This window comes from Carcharodon carcharias, chromosome 15, assembly GCF_017639515.1.
Source record: "Carcharodon carcharias isolate sCarCar2 chromosome 15, sCarCar2.pri, whole genome shotgun sequence".
NCBI lineage: Eukaryota > Metazoa > Chordata > Chondrichthyes > Lamniformes > Lamnidae > Carcharodon > Carcharodon carcharias.
In genome coordinates this window covers 29,551,460-29,574,081 of record NC_054481.1, presented here as the reverse complement: position 1 = coordinate 29,574,081, position 22,622 = coordinate 29,551,460, and the positions used below count along the sequence as shown (strand labels likewise).

At 41.5% G+C, this 22,622-nt stretch overlaps 1 protein-coding gene across 2 annotated transcripts in view; it reads left to right on the top strand.

The window, feature by feature from the left end:
* Positions 1-22,622, top strand: part of xpo6 (exportin 6) — a 123,441-nt gene that overhangs the window by 23,852 nt on the left and 76,967 nt on the right. For both annotated transcript variants that reach the window (XM_041206138.1, XM_041206136.1), the window contains exon 2: positions 20,657-20,747. In XM_041206138.1, coding sequence (XP_041062072.1) covers positions 20,657-20,747 — 91 coding nt within the window. The remainder of the gene's footprint in view (positions 1-20,656; positions 20,748-22,622) is intronic.

Sequence of the window (22,622 nt, the reverse complement as noted above, 5' to 3'; positions counted from 1 at the left end):
TCTCTGTAATGGCTATCTGATCATATTTACTTCAATGTGCCCAATCAGTTCATTTACTTTGTTATGAATGCTATGCACATTCAGATACAGAGCCTTCAGTTTTGACTTTATCTTTGTAACATCCCAGTCTTCACTATTAGTGTATTCTTAGGTTTTACCTCTCAGCCCCTTCCTGCTGTTCTATGACTCTCATTTCCCATATTACTAGTATGGTCTCCTGCCTTGAATCTACCCTTTGATTTGCTGCATCCCTTGTTTAGTTTAAAGCCTTCTTTCCTTTCCTTATGTGATTCACAAGAACACTGGTCCCAGAATGGTTCAGGTGTAGACCATCCCAATGGTACAGCCCCAACTTTTTCCTTCACTGCTTTACTGTCCCACAAACCGGAACCCACATCTTCCACACCAGTCTTTGAGTCATGCATTCAACTCTTTAATCTTATTTGCCTTATGCACTGTTGATCAAGGATGGCACTGGTGTAATAGTTAGAGATTACCTTGATTCAGGGTGTAAAATTGGTTTGGGTGAAGATAAGGAATAGTAGGGGAAAGAAGTCACTGTACGTGGCTCAGGTAATAATCCAAAGATTTATTATCTTTTGAGGTTTTGCTTCTTAATTTGGTACCTAGCTTCTCATACTGTCTATGCAAAACCTCCTTCCTTGTCCTGTCTAGGTAGTTGGTACCTACATGGACCACACAACTGGATCCTCCCCCTCCCACTGCAAGTTCTTCTCCAGCCCAGAGCAGATGTCCCGAATCCTGGCATTGGGCAGGCAACATAGCCTTCTGGACCCTCATTGTTTGCTACCCTTCACTCCTACATTCTGCTTTCTGTCTTGAAGACAGCTAAGAATCCATTTGGCCAATTGACACCTGACTCCACATCTCTGACCTTATTCATTTGCCTACTATGGGACATCTTATCGAAGGCCTGTTGAAATCTATTACATTACCATTGTCTACTCTGTTAGCTCCTCAAAAAATTCAATAAGATTGATCAAGCAAGACTTTCACTTTTGAAATCCATGCTGTTAGTTCTGATAACTCCCATTTCTACATGTTGTTCTATTCCCTCCTTTTTACCACCACTTTCTCGAGGACACTTAGGGATGGGAAACAAATGCTGGCTAGCCAGTGGTGCCCATATCCTGTGAAAGAATTAAAAAGTAGGAATTCCATTATTTTTCCTACTGCTGATCTTGAGTTGACTGGTCTTTAGCTCCCTGGACATGTTCTGTTCCCATAAATATAGGAATGATATTAGCTATCCACCAGTCCTCTGGCCCTATACCTTTTTCTAATGAATTATTAAACGTGTAGTTATGTCTCTGCTATCTCTTCCTTGAGTTTTTACACTCCTTTCAAGTGAAGCAGCACTTCACTTGCACTTCCCTCAATTTAGTCTACTGCATTCGCTGCTCCCAATGCGGTCTCCTCTACATTGGAGAGACCAAACGCAGACTGGGTGACTGATTTGTGGAACACCTTTGGTCTGTCCGCAAGCATGATCCAAACCTCCCTGTTGCTTGCCATTTCAACACACCACTCTGCTCTCATGCCTACATGTCTGTCCTTGACCTGCTGCAATGTTCCAGTGAAGCTCAGCGCAAACTGGAGGAACAGCACCTCATCTTCCGACTAGGCACTTTACAGCCTTCCAACAATTTCCGATCATGAACTCTCTCCTCCATCCCCACCCCTTTTCCGATTCCCCTTTTTCCAATAATTTATAATTTTTTTACAATTATTTTTTCTCTCTTCCCCCCCCCATTTTTAAATTAATTTCGATCTATTGTTTCATTTCCACCTTTTAGCCCATTTCGATCCCTTCCCCCCCACCCCACCCGCACTAGGGCCATCTGCCACTAGCCTGCTTCCCTTAATGTCCCCATTAGCACATCTTTTAGATAATATCACCACCGTCAACACCCCTTTGTCCTTTTGTCTATGACATCTTTGGCAGTCTCTCCTTGCCCTCCACTTATCACTTGTCCCCTATCGAGCTCTCCTGTCCCACCCCCTTCTACTAGCTTACATTTCTATATGTCTTAGTTCTGATGAAGGGTCATACGGACTTGAAAAGTCAACTGTATCCCTCTCCACAGACGCTGTCAGACCTGCTGAGTTTTTCCAGGTATTTTTGTTTTTGTTCTAGATTTCCAGCATCCGCAGTATTTTGCTTTTATCTTTTTAAATACTTGGATGTGATCCATCCTGACTAGTGACTTCATCCTCTGAGTTTGTTTAGCTTATTTAAAACGTCCTTTTCTATTTTAGAGGAGTATATTTTTCCTGTACTCTGAACGCTTTTAAATGCTTCCCATTTTTGTTTACCAATATTGTTGCCTATTTCATTTTCCCAGATTCCCTTCTCAGACCCTCAAAATCTGCTTTTTTCTAATCTATTCACCTGGCCGTCTTCATACTTTTGTCTTTTTTACTATCATCTTAAAGCATATTACACTGTGGTGACCATTGCCTAAATGTTTCCCTACTTTTACTTCTACTTATCTGCTCTGGTTTATTCCCCATTACTAGATCCAGTAGCGAGTCTACACTTGTTTAAATAGTGGGTTAGAAAGGAGTCCTGCACACATTGTAAGAACTCCATTTCTTTATCCCCCTTAACTGCCTCTTCTGTCCAATTAATATCAGGAAATCCCCATGATTGTTTTTATCACTCAATTCCCTAATTTTGCTTCATAACTTTTCCTCCACCTTCTTCCACTACTAAGTGGTCCGTAGATTTATTGTTAGTGTTATTAATCCTTTCTTTTCTTAGAATTCAAATGGATATGGATCAGTTTTTGTCTTGTTGATAGTTGCATCCTTTTTTTTTCTATTGCTACTATGCCACCCTAATTGCAACTACTCCACCTCCGCTTTTTCACTCTCTCTTTTCTAAATATGTTACATCCTTCAATGTTTATTCTCCAGACCCGATCTTTCTGTAACCATGTCTCATGAATCTGTACTGTGCCTGGTTCCTCCTAACACATGATTGCCTCCAGCTCCCGTTTTGTTATGAACACTGGAAACCTGATTTCCTCTCGCTTTAATGTTTCACCATCTTTTCAGATTCCTGTTTTATAACTTATTCCCATGCCATCATATGTCCTCCCTTTATTCTTTCCTATGCTCCCCTGTCCTGTTTTGTTTACACTTAGACTGTTTACATTTCTTGTAGATCTCTCCCTCCCCCTTACTAGCTTACAGCCTTTGCCATCACCCTATTTACCTTTTCTGCTAAGACAAGGGTACCATTCCAGTTCAGGTGGAACTTATCCCATCGATACAACTCTTTCCTGTCCCAGAACTGCTGCCAGTGTCCTATGAAAAAGAACCCCTCTTTTCCCAGACCAGCCCTTTAACCCACGTGTTAATTCTCCTGCTCTGTCTGTGCCTATGCCAAATTGCACACGGTGCAGGCAGTAATCCAGAGATTATTATCCGCCTGGCCTTGCTTTTTTTTTATAAAGAGTCTAATTCCTAATACCCTTTCACAGGTAGGAACAGAGAGGAGGTCCTATGTATTATTTTGTTCCAGTGTGGCCCACAACAACTGGATTTACACCTCCCTTTCCAAGTTCCCCTCCAGCCATCATGAGTTATCCTTTATCCTGACATTGGGTAGACAACACATGCAGACTAAGGATCAAAGTTATTTTATGCAGCTAAGTTACTCACTTAAAGCACCTGGGTACCTGGATTGTATATTCAATCCTCTACACAGCCAGCTCTTGCCACTTGCTTTGTTTGTATGCAGCGGGAGATTTGGAACTTGTAGCTCTGGTGATGCTTTAAAAAAAATTGCCGCGTTAGTTGTACACACCTACACCTTTGAATTCAGTGGTACACATCTGTTAGCCATACGTATGCTCACTGGTTGCTTTTAGTACCTTTAGTGCATACTTCTAAACTCCTTACCCCACTTCCTGGGTGCACGTTGCTGGAATTGTGCTGCTGACAGTATGGGGTTGGGAGGGGGAAGGTGCACTGAGCTGCAGGTTTAACCTGGAAAGGTTGACAGATTTTGTTCTGCACTGTACTGTGCCATGTTTTCTTTTGAGTGGACTGTATAAAAGACCAACAGAAAATTGCCTGTGTGGATGAAGGGCTTCAGCTGTGTGGGGGAAAGTAGGAACCCAACTGAAACTGGATTATCCAAAACAAAAACAGAATTACCTGGAAAAACTCAGCAGGTCCGGCAGCATCGGCGGAGAAGAAAAGAGTTGACGTTTCGAGTCCTCATGACCCTTCAACAGAACTGATTTTTCTTTACAAGGAGAGGGGTGAAATATAAGCTGGGGGGTGGGGAGTAGAGAAGTGGAGGGGGGGTGTTGTTGTAGGGACAAGCAAGCAGTGATAGGAGCAGATCATCAAAAGATGTCACAGACAAAAGAACACAGAGGTGTTGAAGTTGGTGATATTATCTAAACGAATGTGCTAATTAAGAATGGATGGTAGGGCACTCAAGGTATAGCTCTAGTGGGGGTGGGGGGGCATAAAAGATTTAAAAATAATGGAAATAGGTGGGAAAAGAAAAATCTATAAAATTATTGGGGAAAAAAAACAAAAGGAAGGGGGAAGAAACAGAAAGGGGGTGGGGATGGAGGAGGGAGCTCAAGACCTAAAGTTGTTGAATTCAATATTCAGTCCGGAAGGCTGTAAAGTGCCTAGTCAGAAGATGAGGTGCTGTTCCTCCAGTTTGCGTTGGGCTTCACTGGAACAATGCAGCAAGCCAAGGTCAGACATGTGGGCAAGAGAGCAGGGTGGAGTGTTGAAATGGCAAGGGACAGGGAGGTTTGGGTCATTCTTGCGGACAGACCGCAGGTGTTCTGCAAAGCGGTCGCCCAGTTTACGTTTGGTCTCTCCAATGTAGAGGAGACCGCATTGGGAGCAATGATTACAGTAGACTAAGTTGGGGGAAATGCAAGTGAAATGCTGCTTCACTTGAAAGGAGTGTTTGGGTCCTTGGGAGTGGCATTGTTTCAATAACTTGATGTTAAACTTCAAGTGGAGTCTGTAGGGCTGCATGCTGTCCTGCTATGGGAAAGATTAAAACATTGCCGATTACTGAGATTTGGAGAATTCATTTTCAAGTTGCAAAAATTGTGCCTTTTGGCACACACTTAAATTGCATTGCAAACGTGATCCCTTCTAACTATAGGCAGCACTCCCAACTTCATCTGGCTTTTTGCCTTTTTAAGTAAATGTTCCACTTGTGACTTGATAAAGTAATAAAAGCATGAGCTTTGTTTAAAGCATGAAGTTGATGGAATTAGCTTGTAAACAGGTGTGGCACAGAGCTAATAGAGTTCAAAATGTAAATTAAAAATGGTGTTTAAAGATTGAAGAATTGCATGGAGAGACAGCAGATATTTTTGCTTTGACTAATTGAAGAACATGAGTCAATTTGATCTGGAGCTCGGTAAAGCAAAGTTCCCTTTCACCGGTAATCTGTAACCTCTACTTCTAAAGAGTGCCAATTTAGGACATCAGGGTGAGATTATTTTCCAGTTCTCACTCCATCGTTGTAAGGCTGCGAGCTGTTGAAGGAAAGGAGAATGAGGGAATATGGGAACAGGGTGGATAAGTGAGATTAGGCTGCAGCTCCTGAGGACAATAAACATTAACACATATGGTTGGGCCCAGCAGCCTGTTTCCCTGCTTTAATTTTGTGTATTTCTGTTAGCAAATATAAGGCAGTTTTGAGCTTTGGGTCCATGCCCAGTCAGAGCCAGAGTGAGCCTCTGGGGGAAAAGTGCTGTTTAATCACATGGTGCAGCAATTGGCTTGCAGAGACTGATGATCGTTCCACAAAGCTGCTCAGGAAACCACTGTTAGAGGATAGTTATAAGAAACCTAAGAGGCAGGGATTTCTTTGCCACTTGTTTCTAGGTTCCCTAAGGATCGGCAAACTGAGTTATGATCTTATTGCAAAATCAGCTTGTGGGGGCAGGATGTGCAAGACCGCGAGATAGCAAGAGGATTATGTCATTGATGTGTTTTTAAATCTGCTTTTAATTGTTGCATCCAGTTAGGTCAGGACAAACAAAACTGCCTTGCAGTTGAAGGAAATTGATGAGGAGGCCCTTTTCATTAGGAGTTTGGATATATTGTGGCTGTTAGCGTGTATGAAGATGTACCCAAACTTGATGGTCATAGATGTTGATTGAAGCTGTGTAGTAACTGTAGCATTGAGGAATGTAGTGTAGTTTTAAGACTTATTGTACTGTGTAGTATCACGTGACAGTGTGAACGAATCAGCCTTAAGCGTGGGGAACATTAGAGGTGGAGTTTGTCTATTTGTGGATCTTGGTGGAAGCATGTAACTGCTGCTGAAGCCCTGTAAATAAAGTTCATTGTTTCTTATGAGAAACCTTTCTGGGAAATCAAGTGTATAACAAGCTGGTAACTCATGGCGTGCCAAAAAACTCCAAATCACATGATGGGTTTAGAGACATTTTTGTAGGTGGTGATACCTCGGCTACTCTTTCCCTACTTATGCCCCTTTTGTTGCTGATCCGTCTCCTTTTTCCCCCTCCCCATGAAAGCTTAATTCTGCTCCTACCCAATCTTCCTTTGGGCCCCATTCTTTACTGGTCTTTGTGTTTCAGGCAGTTCTCCAGCTGCTCCCCTTGCAATTCTCTGCTGTATCTGTGATGCTTGGTAGCTGATCTCTCCCACTTTCCAGTTTTCTCTCATTCTCTGTGACCATGCTGTGCCCCTCTCACATCATCATTTGACATGCAGATATACATCAAGAAATCAAAATTTTATTTAAAAAATCAAATGGCATCAAGTTGCATTATACTTGAATCTGACAGGAATCAGATAAGCATAACTCTTGTCCGAACATAACAGCTGAATTTTGTCTGTTTGCACTATTGTGCTCAGTAACGCCACTAAATAATCCACTGCAAGAAAATATATTTCCCTTAATCTCTTGTTGCTCAGTTTTGCACATTTAAGAGCAATGGAAAGCTTTAAAAGGATGATAAATTGTGTGTCCTACAGCAAAGGAGCTGCATGTTAATCAAGCAGAGGATGACAAAGCACAGACCATTGGAGCCTCGAGGTTGAGTCAGACTGTAGTTCAGTATAGTGTGCGAGGTCATGGCTATGTGGTACACTGTCAGATAAGTAACCTTCAACATCGAGCATGAAGAAACCTGAGGTGCTTAACAATGAGACCAGGGGTTATTTGTGCACAAGTCTCTGAAGGTTGGCAGGACTGGTTAACAAAATAGTTAATAAAGCATATGAGATCCTGGGGTTTACAAATAAAGGCATAGAGTACAAAAGACCAGATATTGTGCTAAACCTGTATTGAAACACTTGTTTAGTCCAGTTGGAGTATGGTGTCCAATTCTGGATACTACACTTTTTAAGAAGGACGTGAAGGCTTTCAATAGGGTACAGAAGAGATTTAGGAGGATATGAGATTTGGCAGAGGTGTTTAACATCATAAAGGGTTTAAATAAAGGGTAAATAAAGAAAAAAATGTTTCCTTTTGGCTGAAATGTCAATAACGAGAGGGCACACATTTAAGGTGATTGGCAAAAGAACCAGAGGTGACGTGAGGGAAAACACTCTTGCAACTGGTGGTTAGGTTTCGGAATGCACTGCCTGATAGAGTAGTGGATACGAAATCAATAGTAGCCTTCAAAAGGGAAATGGATAAATATCTGAAGGAGAAAAAAATTGAGTGGACATGGGAAAAATCAGGAGAATGAATCTAACTGGATAGCCCTGAGAGCTGATGCAACTAGATGGGTTGAATGACCTCCTTCTGTGCTATACTATTCTATGAAGTGCATAACCCAGAAAGAGGAGATAGAGTTTTATCCTTTTGGTTGGTCCTTTATTTTGTATAGCACAGTACTGTTAGAATTGAGGGATTAATCAAGGAAATGGCTGACCCTGTGTGTACTCTTGGTTTCCCTATTGCTGTTACGATACTGTTCTGGCCAGCGAGACACTTTCTAAAACTTGATTCAACCAATCTGTAATTTCTCAGATGGACTAGCTTAGATATAAAGAATGGTTTCTCAAATAGGATCTTTCAGCCGAGAAACTGAATCTAACTTGTAACATTATGCAACTTCATCCTATTTTTCACAAGAGCTTGGTGAAAACAATACTTGTTTTAGGTGAATAATTGGTGTGGACTCTTTTTAAACTGAGTTTTTGAGTTGACTGGCAATTGTAGGAGCTGAAGTGCTGGTGTATTGTCCATGCAGAGAAGGTGCTATGCTGAGGGATTATCACATTTCATTAATGGCTTTTTTACGGTGCTAGTTAACAATTCCCATTCTATCTAATTCTAGGGACAAGTATTTAAGCATTGTCAGACTAAAAGTTCAAAAGGGATCAATGTTTAATAGTACATTTGGTAAGAAAAAGTGGCGATTGCAATTTTGAAAATGGGGAACCAGTGCCTGAAGAAAGGTAAAAATTGACTTTCTAAGTACTGGGATGAGGAGGGGGGATAGCTGTTTGCATCACTGTCAATTTGTTGCATTATAATATTCAGGTACCATAAGTATGTTCTAAGGCTTTATTGTACTGTGCCAACTTTGTAGCAGTGTTCAGGACATCCTCTATTTTTTTGATGCCTTACAGTTACTTTGAGATTTGTCTTGTTTTGTTGAATATTCAAATAATCCTTTTGAGGGGGTTCTAATACCATTTCTTAAGCCTCTGCCCTCGTGTTCTCTTTTTCCCTTGATGTTAACATTTGCTGGTATTGGATTGAGTGCCTGCAGTCACTGATACCTCACCCAAATGGCCATTTTTATATGAACTAGGATGATGTGTCACAAAGATTATTTATTTGCGGGAACACCAGGATCAACACCATGAGCTGGAGTGATGGTACTGATTAGGAAAGATATTGTATTATTGGAAAGGGAGGATATCCTTGAAGGGGCAAGAGGAGAATCCATTTGGTTAGAATTAAGAAGCAAAAAAGGGATGATCTCACAACTGAGGATATTCTATAGGCCTCCAAGTAGTGTGTGAGACAGAAACAAATCCGCAGGGATAGGAAATATAGAGTGGTGATATTGGGGACATTAATTATCCAAATAATGGTTGAGATGATGTCGGAGTAAAGGGTAATGAGGGGGAGGAAATGCCTTCAGGACAACATTGATCGGTCTGTTCTCAGTCCATCTAGGAAGAAGGCCATTTGCGAAGAAGAGTCATATTGGACTCAAAATGTTAACTCTGTTTTTCTCTCCATAGATGCTGCTAGACCTGTTGAGTTTTTCTAGCAGTTTCTGTTTTATATAGGAAGGAGGCATTGCTGGACCTAGTGATGGGAATGAAGTGGTCCAAGTGCACCACGTGTCTGTAGGGGGACACTTAGTTAAGAGTGATCATATAAGGTTTAGATTAATAATGGAGAAGAGCAAAGAAAAATCTAAAGTCACTTCTAAATTGGAGGAGGGCTAATTTCAATAGGATGAGAAGGAATCTAACCAGGGTAAAATGGAACCAAAGGCTGACAGAAAAAAACTAATGAAACAATGGGTGATCTTTAAAGAGATGTTGCAGGCACAGGCTCAGTATGTTCCAACAAGGCAAAAGGTAGGTGAATCTACCTTTCTAACCAAATTCTAAGCAAAGGTAGGTCAAAATAAGGGGGAAGCCACTTGGGACTTAGATGAGAAATTTTTGTACTTGGAGGGTTGTGAAACTTTGGAATTCTCTATCCAGAGGGTTATGGAAGCTCAGTCATTGAGTATGTTTAAAGCAGATTTGCAGGTTTCTAAATACCAATGACATAAATGGGTGTGGGGAGAAAGGCATTGAAGTAGGTGATCAGCCCTGATCGTATTGAATGGCGGAGTAGGCTCGATGGACTGAACAGCCTACTCCTATGTTCCTAACCAAAGCCAGGGCTCCTTGGATATGAAGAAGATAGAGAATATGATGAAATAAAAGTGTATGATGCATGTCAGGTGAATCCTTCAAATGAGTACCGGAGCAAATACAATAAGTTGAGAGGGAAGTGAAGAGGAAAATAAGACTGGCAAAAAGAAAATGAGAATAGAATGCCAGAAAAAGGGAATCAAAGAATCTTCCACTGGCTTGTAAACTGCATGTGAGTAGTAAGATGGGCTCTATTAGGGACTAAAAGGATAGTTTATTGTTAGAGGCATAGGGCAAGGCTAGAATGCTTAATGAGTACCTTGTATCTGTGTTGACAAAATAACAATAGAAGCAGAGATAGTTTGAGGTTCTGGAAGGGGTGAAAATTGACAGGCTGGATGTACTGGAAAGGATGGCTATGCTTAGAGTGGATAAGTTGCCTGGTCCGAATGACTTGCGTTGCTAAAGGAAGTGAGAGTAGAAATGGTGGAAAGGCTTGCTGTAATCTTTCAGTCTTCCCTGGATACTGGGGGAGGTGCCAGAAGATTGGAGAGTGGCAAATGTGACATCCTTAGTTAAGAAAAATTGTAAGATGTTTCTGGTAATTACAGACTAGTCAGTTTAACACTAGTGGCTAGATAAGGTTTTAGAAATAATAATTGAGGGGGGAAAAAAGTCACCAGGCACTTGGAGAGGTTTGAGTTAATTAAGGATAGCTAGCACGGATTTGTAAAAGGCAGAGCATGCTTGAATTTTATGAAGTAACAGGAAAGATTGAAGGAATTGTGGTGGATATTGTCTATGGATTTTAAGAAGGTGTTTGGCAAAGTACCATATAAAAGGCTGCTTAAGAAAATTGAGGTTTATGGAATACAAGAGCCAGTGCCAACTTTGATAAAATATTCGCGTAGGATTGAAAAAAGCAAGTTGTGGTTGTTTCAGATTGGAGGATGATAGACAGTGGTGGTGTTCCCCAAAGTTCAGTGCAAGTTGCACTGTTTTTTTGATACACAGATTGACTGCAACAAGACATAGGCTAGCAGAATGGGCAGGCAAATGGCAGATGAAATTTAATGCAGAGAAGTGTAAGATAATGCACTTTGGCAGCAGAGTATAAGGACAGGCAATTTAAACCTAATGGCACAATTTTAAAGTGTGCAAAGACAGAAGAATCTGGGGGTTCATGTGAATAGATCTTGGATGGTGGCACAATATATTGAGGGTGTAGACAGCAAAGCATATATGATCTGGGGCTTCATAAAAAGAGGTATTGAATACAAGAGCAGAGAAGTTATGTAACTCTGCTTGCCTTTGTAAGCTCTGGTTAGACCATATCTAGAGTATTGCATCCAGCTCTGGTCATCACACTTTAGGAAGGATGTGAGGGTCCTTGAGGGTGCAGAGGAGATTTAGCAAGATGGCTCCACGGATGGGGACATTGAGCTACCAGGTTAGGTTGGAGCAAAGGAGATTGAGGGTAGATTTAATAGAGGTGTAGAAGATTATTACAGGCTTAAATAAGGTAGACCACAAAAAGTTATTCCATTAGCTAATAGTACAAGGATAGTGGATGCAGATTTAAAGTTTGGACAAGAGATGCAGGGGGTGATGTGAGGAAGAACTTTTATACAGTGAGTGGTAATGACCAGGAACTTTGCCTATGAGGGTGGTGAGAGTAGAGGCTATCAGCGATATCTGAAGGAAATGAAATAGGCACTTGAGGAAATTAACTTGCAGGGATAGAGCAGGGGAATAGGATTAACTGGATTGCTCTACAGAGAGCCAGCTGGCCTGGACACTGGGGTTAATGGTCCCCTCCTGTGCCTAATGACTCTGACCACTATGGAGTTTCATTTAGTCCTTGCAAGAACTATGAATAACGCCTTTCCAGCAAGAGATAATGGGTAGTGGTGAGCAAGAACCCTAATTTCCAACTCATAGCCCATTGATATTGGTTGGCACCTTTCAATATTCCTGCGTAGATAGCATATTTATTCACTCTTATGATGGAGAATGTGATTGAGCTAGCTGCCTTTTTTTTGGCCTTGGTTGTTTTTTGTTGAACAAGCTTAATATACCCCCAGTATATTGGTTTTACTGGTAAAACACAGCAGAAAGACATTAGCAGGCTTCGTAAGTTCCAGATCCAGTGATGCTGCAACACAAGTTCTCTCTAAACCCAAATTCAAAACAACTCTAAGATAAAAGCAAAAAACTGAAGAGTCATACGGACTCGAAACGTGAACTGTGTTCCTCTCCGCTGATGCTGTCAGACCTGCTGAGGTTTTCCAGGTATTTTTATTTTTGTTTCAAAACAACTCTGGTTTAGCAGTGCAGTGCTTTTGAGACTTGGTTATCAACTTGCAAAAGCAGCAATTTCTGGCCCTGATGCATATCTTGACTGTATTTGAACAAAGAAATGCTTATAGTTAAGTTTTGTCAATTCTGTTAATGCTGCAATGAAGCAGAATAACTCTGACCGTATGAGAATTGCAATTTTTAAAGCTGCAAAGTTAAGCTTGTTTTGCATGCTAGCTTCACACAGAGGAGGATACTGTTCTGGTTGGCATTTCATCCTTAATCCTGGATACGTGACTGAGCCAGATCATTTCCCTGTGGCTGACATATGGTCACTGGTTGTGAAATTTAAATAAGTAGTCCATCACTAAACCATTGTCATTTTGAAGTTGCAGTTAATGTGTTTTAAATGTGTTTGGGAGGAAGGGAGGGCAATTGAATTACTGAAATCTGTTATCCCATGTTGGCATGCAAGCATTTCTGTCACTGTTTGAACATGTTTTTACATAACTATAATTTGTCCTGGCCTGTGAAATTTCCTTATATCCAGGGGGCAAATGAGTTATCTTCTACAGTATTACACCAGCAACTTGCAACCAGCAAAATGCTGGGAGCAGCTTTGCAGCACCTTCAATACTTGTCTGGAGCTTTGCCTGTACCTCTGTAGCATTTTGTACTTGCTTATGGAACAGTAGTTTGCCCTAAAATGAAAGCTTTTAAAGTATATACTGTAAGCAGCTGCTGAAGGGCAGGATGACCTCAAATAAAATTACATATCAGACTTAATTAATGGATTTAAAGATTTCAGGATTGCTTGGGACACTTCAGATTCATGAAGACACCCTTTAATATTCGAGATGATATGATGATGATGATGAGTACATCAGGCATGAGTGAAGAGCTTTTGTTTTTATTTATTCTTTGGATCTGTGCATTATGGCAAGACAAACATTTATTACCTATTCCTAAAAGCCTTTGAGGAGGTGGTAGTGAGCTACCTTGAATCATGCTGTTAGGAAGTTCTAGGATTTTGACCTGATGATAGTGAAGGAACAATGATATATTTCCAAGTTAGGATGATGTGCAACTTGATGGGGAAATTGCAGATGGTGGTGTTCCCATGTGTCTGCTGCCCTTGTTCTTCCAGGTTGTGGATTTGGAAGGTGCTGTTGAAGGAGCCTTGGCAAGTTTCAGCAGTGTGTCTTGCAGCTGGTACACACTGCAACCAAGATGCAGTGATGGTGGAGGGAGTGAATATTTAAAGTAGTGGATGCGGTGCTGATCAACTCGGCTGCTTTGCCTGGGATGGCATTGAGCTTCTGGAGTTGGTATAGCTGCACTTATCCAGGAAAGTGGAGACTCTTCCATCACATTCCTGACTTGTGCTTTGTAGATAGTGGAAGGCTTTGGGGAGTCAGGAGTTGAGGTAGTTGCTGCAGAATTCCCAGCCTCTGATGTGCTCTTGTGGCCATAGTATTTATATAGCTGGTCCAGTTCAGTTTCTGATCAGTGGTAACCCCCCCCAAAGAAGTTGATGTGTTCAACAAAGGTAATGCCATTGAATGTCATGGTGAGACGATTAGATTCTCACTTGTTGAGGCAGTTGTGTGGTGCAAATGCTACTTAGCACAAGTCTGAATGTTGTCCAGGCCTTGCTGCTTGCAGGCACAGACTGCTTTACTATTCTTGAAGTTGTGAATAGAATTGAACACTGCAATCATCAATGAGCATTCTCACTTCCTTATGATGAAAGGAAGGTCAGTGATGGTTAGGCTTACAGCATTACCCTGAGGAGCTCCTGCAGTGATGTCCTGGGCTACGATGATTGAGAGGTCTCCAATGACCTCAACCATTTTCCTTTCTGCTAGATACGACTCAAATTAGTGTAGAATTTCCCCCCCGATTTCCATTGACTTCAATTTTGCTAGCACTTTTTGTTGCCACAGTCAAATGTTGCTTTGATGTCAACTGTAACCATTCTCACCTTGCCTCTGGAATTCAGTGCTTTTTTTGACCATGTTTGGGCCAAGGCTGTGATGAAGTTTGAAGCAGTGGCCCTGGTGGAACCCAAGCCAAGCATACTAATTAATAGAGCCTGAGTAAGTGCCGCTTGATATCTTTCATCTCCTTAAGAGTTAACTGAGAAAGTAATTGATCAGATTGGATTTGTTCTGCTTTTTGTGGACAGGACATACCTGGGCAATTTTCCATATTGTCAGGTAGATGTCAGTGCTGTCGTTATACTGGAATAGCTTGGTTGAGGGCTAGTTCTGGAGCTCGAGTCTTGTTCAGCATGGAATGCTGTCATGGACTATTGCTTTTGTTGTATCCAATGTGCTTACCTGGTTTCTTAATATTAAGTGGAGTGAAAAGGGGAGCAACTGAGAGCACGGACCCAGTGAGATTTGAAAAGTGCTGCATCTGGATGTGTGCAACAAAATGGATGACAATGCAGAAATAAATGTATATTCCTTCTTTCCATCATAAGGTCAGAAGTGGGGATGTTCGCTGATTGTGCAATGTTCAGCACCATTCGTGACACCTCAGATACTGAAGAAGTACATGTACAAATGCAGCAAGACCTGGACAAAATCCAGGCTTGGACTGAAAAGTGGCAAGTGACATTCGCACCACACAAGTGTCAGGCAATGACTATCTCCAACAAGAGAGAATTCAACTGTCGCATCTTGATGTGTAATGATATTACCATCACTGAATCATCCACCATCGACATCCTGGAGGTTACCATTGACCAGAAACTGAACTGGACTAGCCATATAAATACTGTGGCTACAAAAGCAGTTCAGAGACTAGAAATCATCGATGAGTAACTCACCTCCTGACTCCCCAAAGCCTGTCCACCATCTACAAGCACAAGTCAGGAGTGTGATGGAATACTCCCCACTTGCCTGGATGAATGCAGCTCCCACAACACTCAAGCTTGACACCATCCAGGACAAAGCAGCCCGCTTGATTGGCACCACATCCACAAACATTCACTCCCTCCACCACCAACGCCCAGTAGCAGCAGTGTGTACCATCTGCAAGATGCAGTGCAGGAATTCAGGAAGGCTCCTTAAACAGCAGCTTCCAAACCCACGACCACTACCACCTAGAAGGACAAAGGCAGCTGATAGATGGGAACACCACCACCTGGAAGTTCCCCTCCAAGTCACTCACCATCCTGACTTGGAAATATATTGTTGTTTCTTCACTGTGGCTGAATCAAAATCCTGGAACTCCCTTCCTAACAGTACTGTGAGTGTACCTACACCACATGGATTGCAGCAGTTCAAGAAGGCAGCTCAGCACCACCTTAAGGGCAACTAGCGATGGGCAATAAATGCTGCCGAGCCAGCAAAGCCCACATCCTGTGAATGAATTTTTTAAAAATTACCTGATAGCCATTACAAAGACATGGTTGCAAGGTGATCAAGGCTGAAACCTGACTATGAAAGGGTATTTGACATTTTGAAAAGACAGGAAGCTAGCTCTGTTAATTAAGGATGCCTTTAGTATATTCATGAAAGGTGACCTTATCTCAAAAGAGCAAGGTGTAGAATCATTTTGGATAGAGATAAGAAATAGGAAAGGTAAAGGGTCACTTGGAGTAGTTTATAGGTCCCTTAACAGTAAGACTGCTTTTGCTTGGGCTTCTTGATGCCACATTCAGTCAAATGCAGCCTTGATGTCAAGGGCAGTCTCACTCACCTCCCCTTGGGAGTTCAGCTCTTTAATGAGCAGGCTATTGTTAATCAAGTGCCGCTTGATAGCACTGTTGATATCGAAGGTTATTGCACGTGATAGGAGCACAAGGTGTAAGGAGTAAAATATTAGCATGGATAAAGGATTGGTTAACTAACAGGAAACAGTAGGGATAAATAGGTCTCTTTCGGGTTGGCAAGCTGCAACTCATGGAGTGCCACAGGGATCAGTGGTGGGGCCTCACTATTTACAGTCTATATCAATGACTTAGATGTAGTTACCAAATGTATGGTAGCTAAATTTGCTGATGGCATCAAGATAGGTAAGAAAATAAGTTGTCAAGAGGAGGTAAAGCCTGCAAAGGGATAAAGATAGATTAAGTGAGTGGGCAAACATCGGGCAGATGGGGTATAATGTAGGAAAATGTGAACTTGTCCACTTTGGCAGGAAGAACAGAAAAGCAGTATACCAGTTAAATGGTGAGAATTTGCAGAACTTGGAGGTACAGATGGATTTGGGCGTTCTGGTACATGAACCTCAAAGTTTGTGTGCAGGTACAGTAAGTGATTCGGAAGGCAAGTGGAATGTTGGCATTTATTGCGAGCATTTGTAACCAACTTCAGCCAGAAGAACTAAGTGGATGATCCATATCATGTCGTCTCTTGTGGGAGGAAACTAGAACCAGGGGATGCTGTTTAAGAATAAGAGATCTCCCTTTCAAGATGGAGCTGAGAATTTTTTTCTCCGAGAGTAATTTGGTCTATGGGTAGGATTTTCTGGCCCTGCCAGCCACCGGGATCATCCAGTTCCACTGAAAGTCAATGCACTCATGGCTGGGCTGCCGAATCTCCTGTGGCAGGTCCTGCCTTGATAGGACCAGAAAATTCTGGCCTGTGGAATTCTGTACCCCAGAAAGCAGTGGAAGCTGGGTCATTGAATTTATTCAAAGCTGAGTTAGATTTTTGATTGGCAAAGGAGTTGATGGCTATGGGCACAGAAAGGAAAGTGGAGTTGAGACTGCAACAAGATCAACCATGATCTAATCAAATGGCACAGCAGGCTCGAAGGGCCAAATGGCCTACTCTTATGTTCCTATGAATTAAATCGGCTTAAGACTGGCTTCTGTGGTGCTGGGACCTAAGGAAGCAACTGAGATGGATCATCCACTTAGTTCTCCTGGCTGAAGGTGGCTACAAATGCTTCAGCCTTATCTTTTGCACTGACGTGCTGGCCTTTCTTAACATTGAGATTGGGGATGTTCGTGAAGTCCCTCCTCCAGTTATTTGTTTAATTGGCTACCACCTTTCACGACTGGATTATCCCACTGGTCTAATCAGTCATGTATTAGCCTGGCTCTCACCTTCGTTAGAAGCTTGTAGTTTCAAGTCCCACTCAATCTTGGTTGCATAATCTGAGTTGACATCTACAGCTACATTGTCAGAGCTGCTGTCTTTTGGAGTAGATGTTAACCCAAAGCCCCATTTAACTGTTCAGGTTGATATAAGATGTCATACTATTTGGAACAGTGAGTTTCCCCTATGTTCTGCCCCACATTCCTAATTCAAACACCAAAACCATTGTCTGGTCATTCATTCAAGTGCTGTTAGTAGGACCTTGCAATGTGCAAAATGGCCAATGTATTTTCTTACAGAAGAATATTAAATGCACTCCAAAAGGCTTTAATGCCCTTGGAGCATCCTAAAATGCCCAACAAGGGTAAACACCTTGACAAGAGGAGCACATGGGGAAGAAGTGGGGTGAAGCATGCTTTCTGCTTTGATATTTTAACCACCTGTTTTCTGTGGGTTGTGAATGTGACAGGGATTGTAAAGGCAGCAAACCATTCAAGAGAGTTTAGGGAGGAAATTGAACTTATTAGTGGGTGGTTTGCAAGGACAGGTTTAAATGGTGAGTTTCTTTGAGGAGAGGGTGGTGACAGCAAAATTGAAAGTGAAGGAGATACAACCATTTACAGTATCAGCTATTAGTGTTATGAGGAAGGGAAGTTGGGTAGTCAGTCAACTACTGGAGCTCAGATGATGCGGAACTAAAAGTTCAGCATTTGTTGGAGACACTTCTGGTATCTTTCGAGGCATTTCTGTTCGCATAAAGTCCTAAAATCAGAAATTGTGAAAATGATAATTGCAAACTCTTCATGCACAAATGCTGCCATTTCTGCCACTTTGTTTCTTTGTCAGTCATTTTTCTATTACTAATTATTTTGTTACACTTGATTTTACAGTATGATGACAAGTTACTTTCTCCCTGTATTTTTATTTGCTTATCATTTGTTATTTGAAGGGTGGGCGAAGGCTCGGGTGACACTGGAGGGGATCACTTTTTTGAAGGTTGCTGCACCAGCTCAAATTCTGTGACTTCAAAAGATGAGTGCTTTGGACAAGAGCAGGGGCTACATAATCCAGATCTGAGTCCATATGTTGCATTTACCAGCACAATATAGTTCCTTTTCACATACTGCTCACAGTCATGTAGTTTCCAAGCTTTTGTCAGTCTTTACGTGGGTAAACATGCAGCAGTGAGCTGAGAATACTCTCCTTGTTAGCCTCCCTTCGCAAATGGTAGTTGGCCCAGAACTATGTAGCACCAATCCTTTCTTAAAATCCTTCACACCCATCACCTCTGCCTATACTTGACCTTGCTGGTTTCCCATCCTATGGTGTATCTACTTCATTACCCTCATCTGTGTTTGCAAATCTCTTTTTTTGGCCTTAACAGCTGAAGATCGCTGATTTAAAGTGGGGTATGTCCTAGCCTGCTCTCTGGAACACATTCAAAACCACTTAACCTTGTCAACTCTTCTTTTAAAAGTCTCCTTTTTTTAAAAAAAAAATTGTTGTATGGCACTTTCCAACTCCTAACCTGTCTTGTGTCTTCCTCCATATTGCCCTGGTAAACCACAAAATCTTCAAAGTGAGTGGAACTCTAGAAATGTTGCATAGAAGCTTGTTTTTATTAATTGAAACATTGCTAGTCAGTGATTCTACAAGCTAGTCAAATCTGGTGTTGTGGGGCCTCGGCTCTCTTGGTTTATGTTGGTGGGTGGAGGTAAGTAGATTATGTAGCAGCAGTACCAAAGTAGGCTGATTTTGTTTCGGTCTGCATTACTGCCATGTGATTTGAAATAGTCTGAATTTGTGTGAATGCTTTTTCGAGGGCCGAACTGGAGGTCCACACCATTCAGGCTGGTCTGAAAACTGTCCCTATTTGCCGTGAACCCATATACCATAAAATAATTTTTAAAAACTAATATCTAAACTACAGGGATAATAGGAGTTAAAGAGGAAGAACAAATTTCGTGGAGTTCTTTTTCCGAATATATCCCTTGCATTTTCTCTTTGGGAAAGTAGAGTTTGTTAGTAATGTTAGTTTGTGCGAAAGAAAATGTAATATTAAACCTCCCAAAAAAGCCTTTAATCTTATTTAAAGCTGTTTTTCTGGTAAGCTCTTGTGCATTCCATTGCTGTGACGTAATGCAAATGTTTTGAAACTTGTAATAATTCCAGAGGAGCCTCTGCATTTGGTAATCGTTAATACTGTTTAGACAATTCTGTATGAATTCCTCTCCCTTGATGTAGTTCAATTACTACAGTTTTTTAATGTGAATTCCTTCATGTTACTTTTCACTTCCTCCTCCCTGCCTGATGCCCCCCCAAACACACTTCACTCTGTTGAGGAGGTTCCTTTCATATTGCAGTCGTAGCTTTGCTGGAAGGCAGATTAATTTAGGAGTGCTTTGGGATGTCCTGCCCTATTTTCATGGATTATTCCTTCAAATTCTGTGTTTATTGCGATAGAACAAGATGGTTTCTAGAACAAATTTACTTTCAATATGTGCCCCCCCCCGCCAAGATACATGTATCCTTCATTTACAATCTTCCATTCATTGCACTGTGTAGTTCCCATTAGCTAATGTTATGTTAAAAATGTTAATGCAACAAATGTTGGCTTTGCCAGTGACGCCCATGTACCATAAAAGAATTTAAAAAATGAATGAATGCTTAAACTGCAGGGATATCTAACAGGAGTTAAAGGGGAAGAGCAAATTTCGTGGAGTTCTTTTTCCGAATCTATCCCATGCATTTTATCTTTGGGAAAGTATAACTGAATGTATTAACTTTTGAGAGCTAAACGTGACCTGTTGAGAGCCAAGTTAGGTACTGCATAGAAAACAATGGGGTGTGAGTTGGGACCAATCTGAGGGCCAAACCTAAAGCTCAGGAATTGGCATCATCTGCATGCATGGTCAGTGGAGTTTCCCTGGATCTTGCTGCTATAGACCATTCAAGCTGAAATCATTGCTCGTGTTTCCTATGTTGTCACCCCTGTGCACACAGTGGAAAGGGAATCCCACGTTTCCCTTTAGCTGTTAGATTTCAGATCTGCTAATTGATCAGTAAACAAATGTAGATTGAAATTCTGGCAGAAATCTTGCATTAATGTAGATCATGACATAAATCACAACTACAGCATTGCTGCTGTATTTGCCTCCATGTAAATTCCAAACATCCCCTTCTAGATAGGACGATGATTCCAAAACCTGAACTCCTTGTCTCCGTCTGACTTAAACCCAAGTTTAGTGTGACCCCGTCTTTCAGATTTTTATCTCCCCATTCTCTTTGCAGTCTTGGAATTGTGCACTAACTTTTTGAGAACACTTAATGATGTACAGTATATAGGTGAGTCCTCCAAACCAATCTCAACCCACATTAATTTCTGGTTAATTAATGCTGCCTCACTGTTTTCACAGGCATCTGAAGAGGCCTCTCTGCGTGCATTGGAGAGTCTTATGACTGAGTTTTTCCACAGTTGCACCACAAATGAGCGAAAAAGGGAGATTGGTAAGTGACTAGAGCTGGCTATTGCTTCCAGCTTCTCATATTTCTCTGGATGAATTGCTATGTTGCCGGGGAGCTCTGATGACATGATATTCGTTCTTTGCTGTATGGAGGCATATGAGAATTATTCTATTTTTATCTCCTTCCACCTGACTTGATGTCCCTCCTGTCTGTTGCTGTACCTCTTCTGCTGTGCTGGGAATTGTAGCCCTATTTGATTCTGTTGTGATGTTTACCAGCTGGCTATTTTGAGAGATATGAAGATTTGTTTTGAGATTGGAATTGTCTCCTCCTCCCAATCCCTGTCATATTGGAGACCAAATGTGTGGTGCCAACCCATAGTGATTACCCCCTGTATTATCTCTGGGGTGGAGGAGGCATTGGTCTCCATCAGTGCTCACATGTGTAAACTCCTTTTATAATTTACTGTGACTGCATGTTACTGTTTCTCTTTTTACTTAAGACTGTCTACATGTTTTTACTTAATCATTTCTATTTATAGTGAATGTAGCTCCTTTATTCAGAAAGGAAGGGAGACAGGAAACAAGAAACTTACAGGCCAGTTAGCCTAGCACCTGTCATAGGGAAAATGTTAGAAGCTATTATTAAAGATGTTATAACAGGGTACTTAGGAAAATTGGGGCAATCAGGCAGAGTCAGCATTGTTTTTTGAAAAGGAAACCATGTTTAACCAATTTATTGGAGTTCTTTGAAGAAGTAACATGTGCTGTGGATGAAGGGGAACTGGTGGATGTACTGTACTTCGATTTCCTTACCTTATCAAATGATCTTGATAAGGTGATACATCAAAGCTTATTACGGAAAACAATAACTCCTGGTGTAGGGGGGTGACATGTTGGCATGGATGGAAGATTGGCTAGTTAACAGGAAACAGTAGGCATAACTGGGTAATTTTCACATTGGCAAGATGTAATGAGTGGTGTGCCATAGGAATCAGTGTTGGAGCATCAACTTCTTCACAACTTATACAAGTGATTTGGGTGAGGAGAGTAAAGGCATGGTTGCTAAATTTGCTGATGAGACAAAGTTAGGTAGGAAAGTAAGTTGTGAAGAGGACATGAAGCTACAAATAGGTATTGGTAGGTTAAGTGAATGGGCAGAGATCTGGCAAATGGAATATAATGTGGGAAAATGTGAAATTGTCCATTTTGGCAGGAAGAATGAAAAAGCATATCTAAATGGTGAGATTGCAGAGCTCTGAAATGCAGAGGGACCTGGGTGTCCTAGTGCATGAATCACAAAATGTTAGTATGCAGGTACAGCAAGTAATTAGGAAAGCTAATAGAATGTTATCATTTATTGCAAGGGGAATTTAATACAAAAGTAGGGAGGTTGTTTCAGTAATACAGGACAGTGGTGAGACCACATCTGGAGTACTGTGTACAGTATTGGTCTCCTTATTTAAGGAAAGATATAAATGCATTGAAAGCAGTTTGGAGAAGGTTTACTAGACTAATACCTGGAATGGGTTGGTTGTTCTTTGAGGAAAGGTTGGTCAGGCTAGGCTTATATCCACTGGAGTTTGGAAGAGTTAAGAGGAGACTTGACTGAAATATAATGTCCTAAGGGGTCTTGCCAAGGTGGATGTGGAAAGGATGTTTCCTTTTGTGGAAGAATCTAGAACTAGGGGCCACTGTTTAAAAGTAAGGGGTCGTCCATCTGAGGCTGAGATCAGAAATGTTTTCAGAGAGCCATGAGTCTTTGGAGCCCTTCTTCAAAAGGTGGGGGTGGCAGAGTCTTTGAATATTTTTAAGGCGGAGCTAGATTCTTGATGAGCAAAGGGGTGAAAGGTTATCAGGGGTAGGTGGGAATGTGGGGTTGAGGCTACAATCTGATCAGTCATGATCTTATTGACTG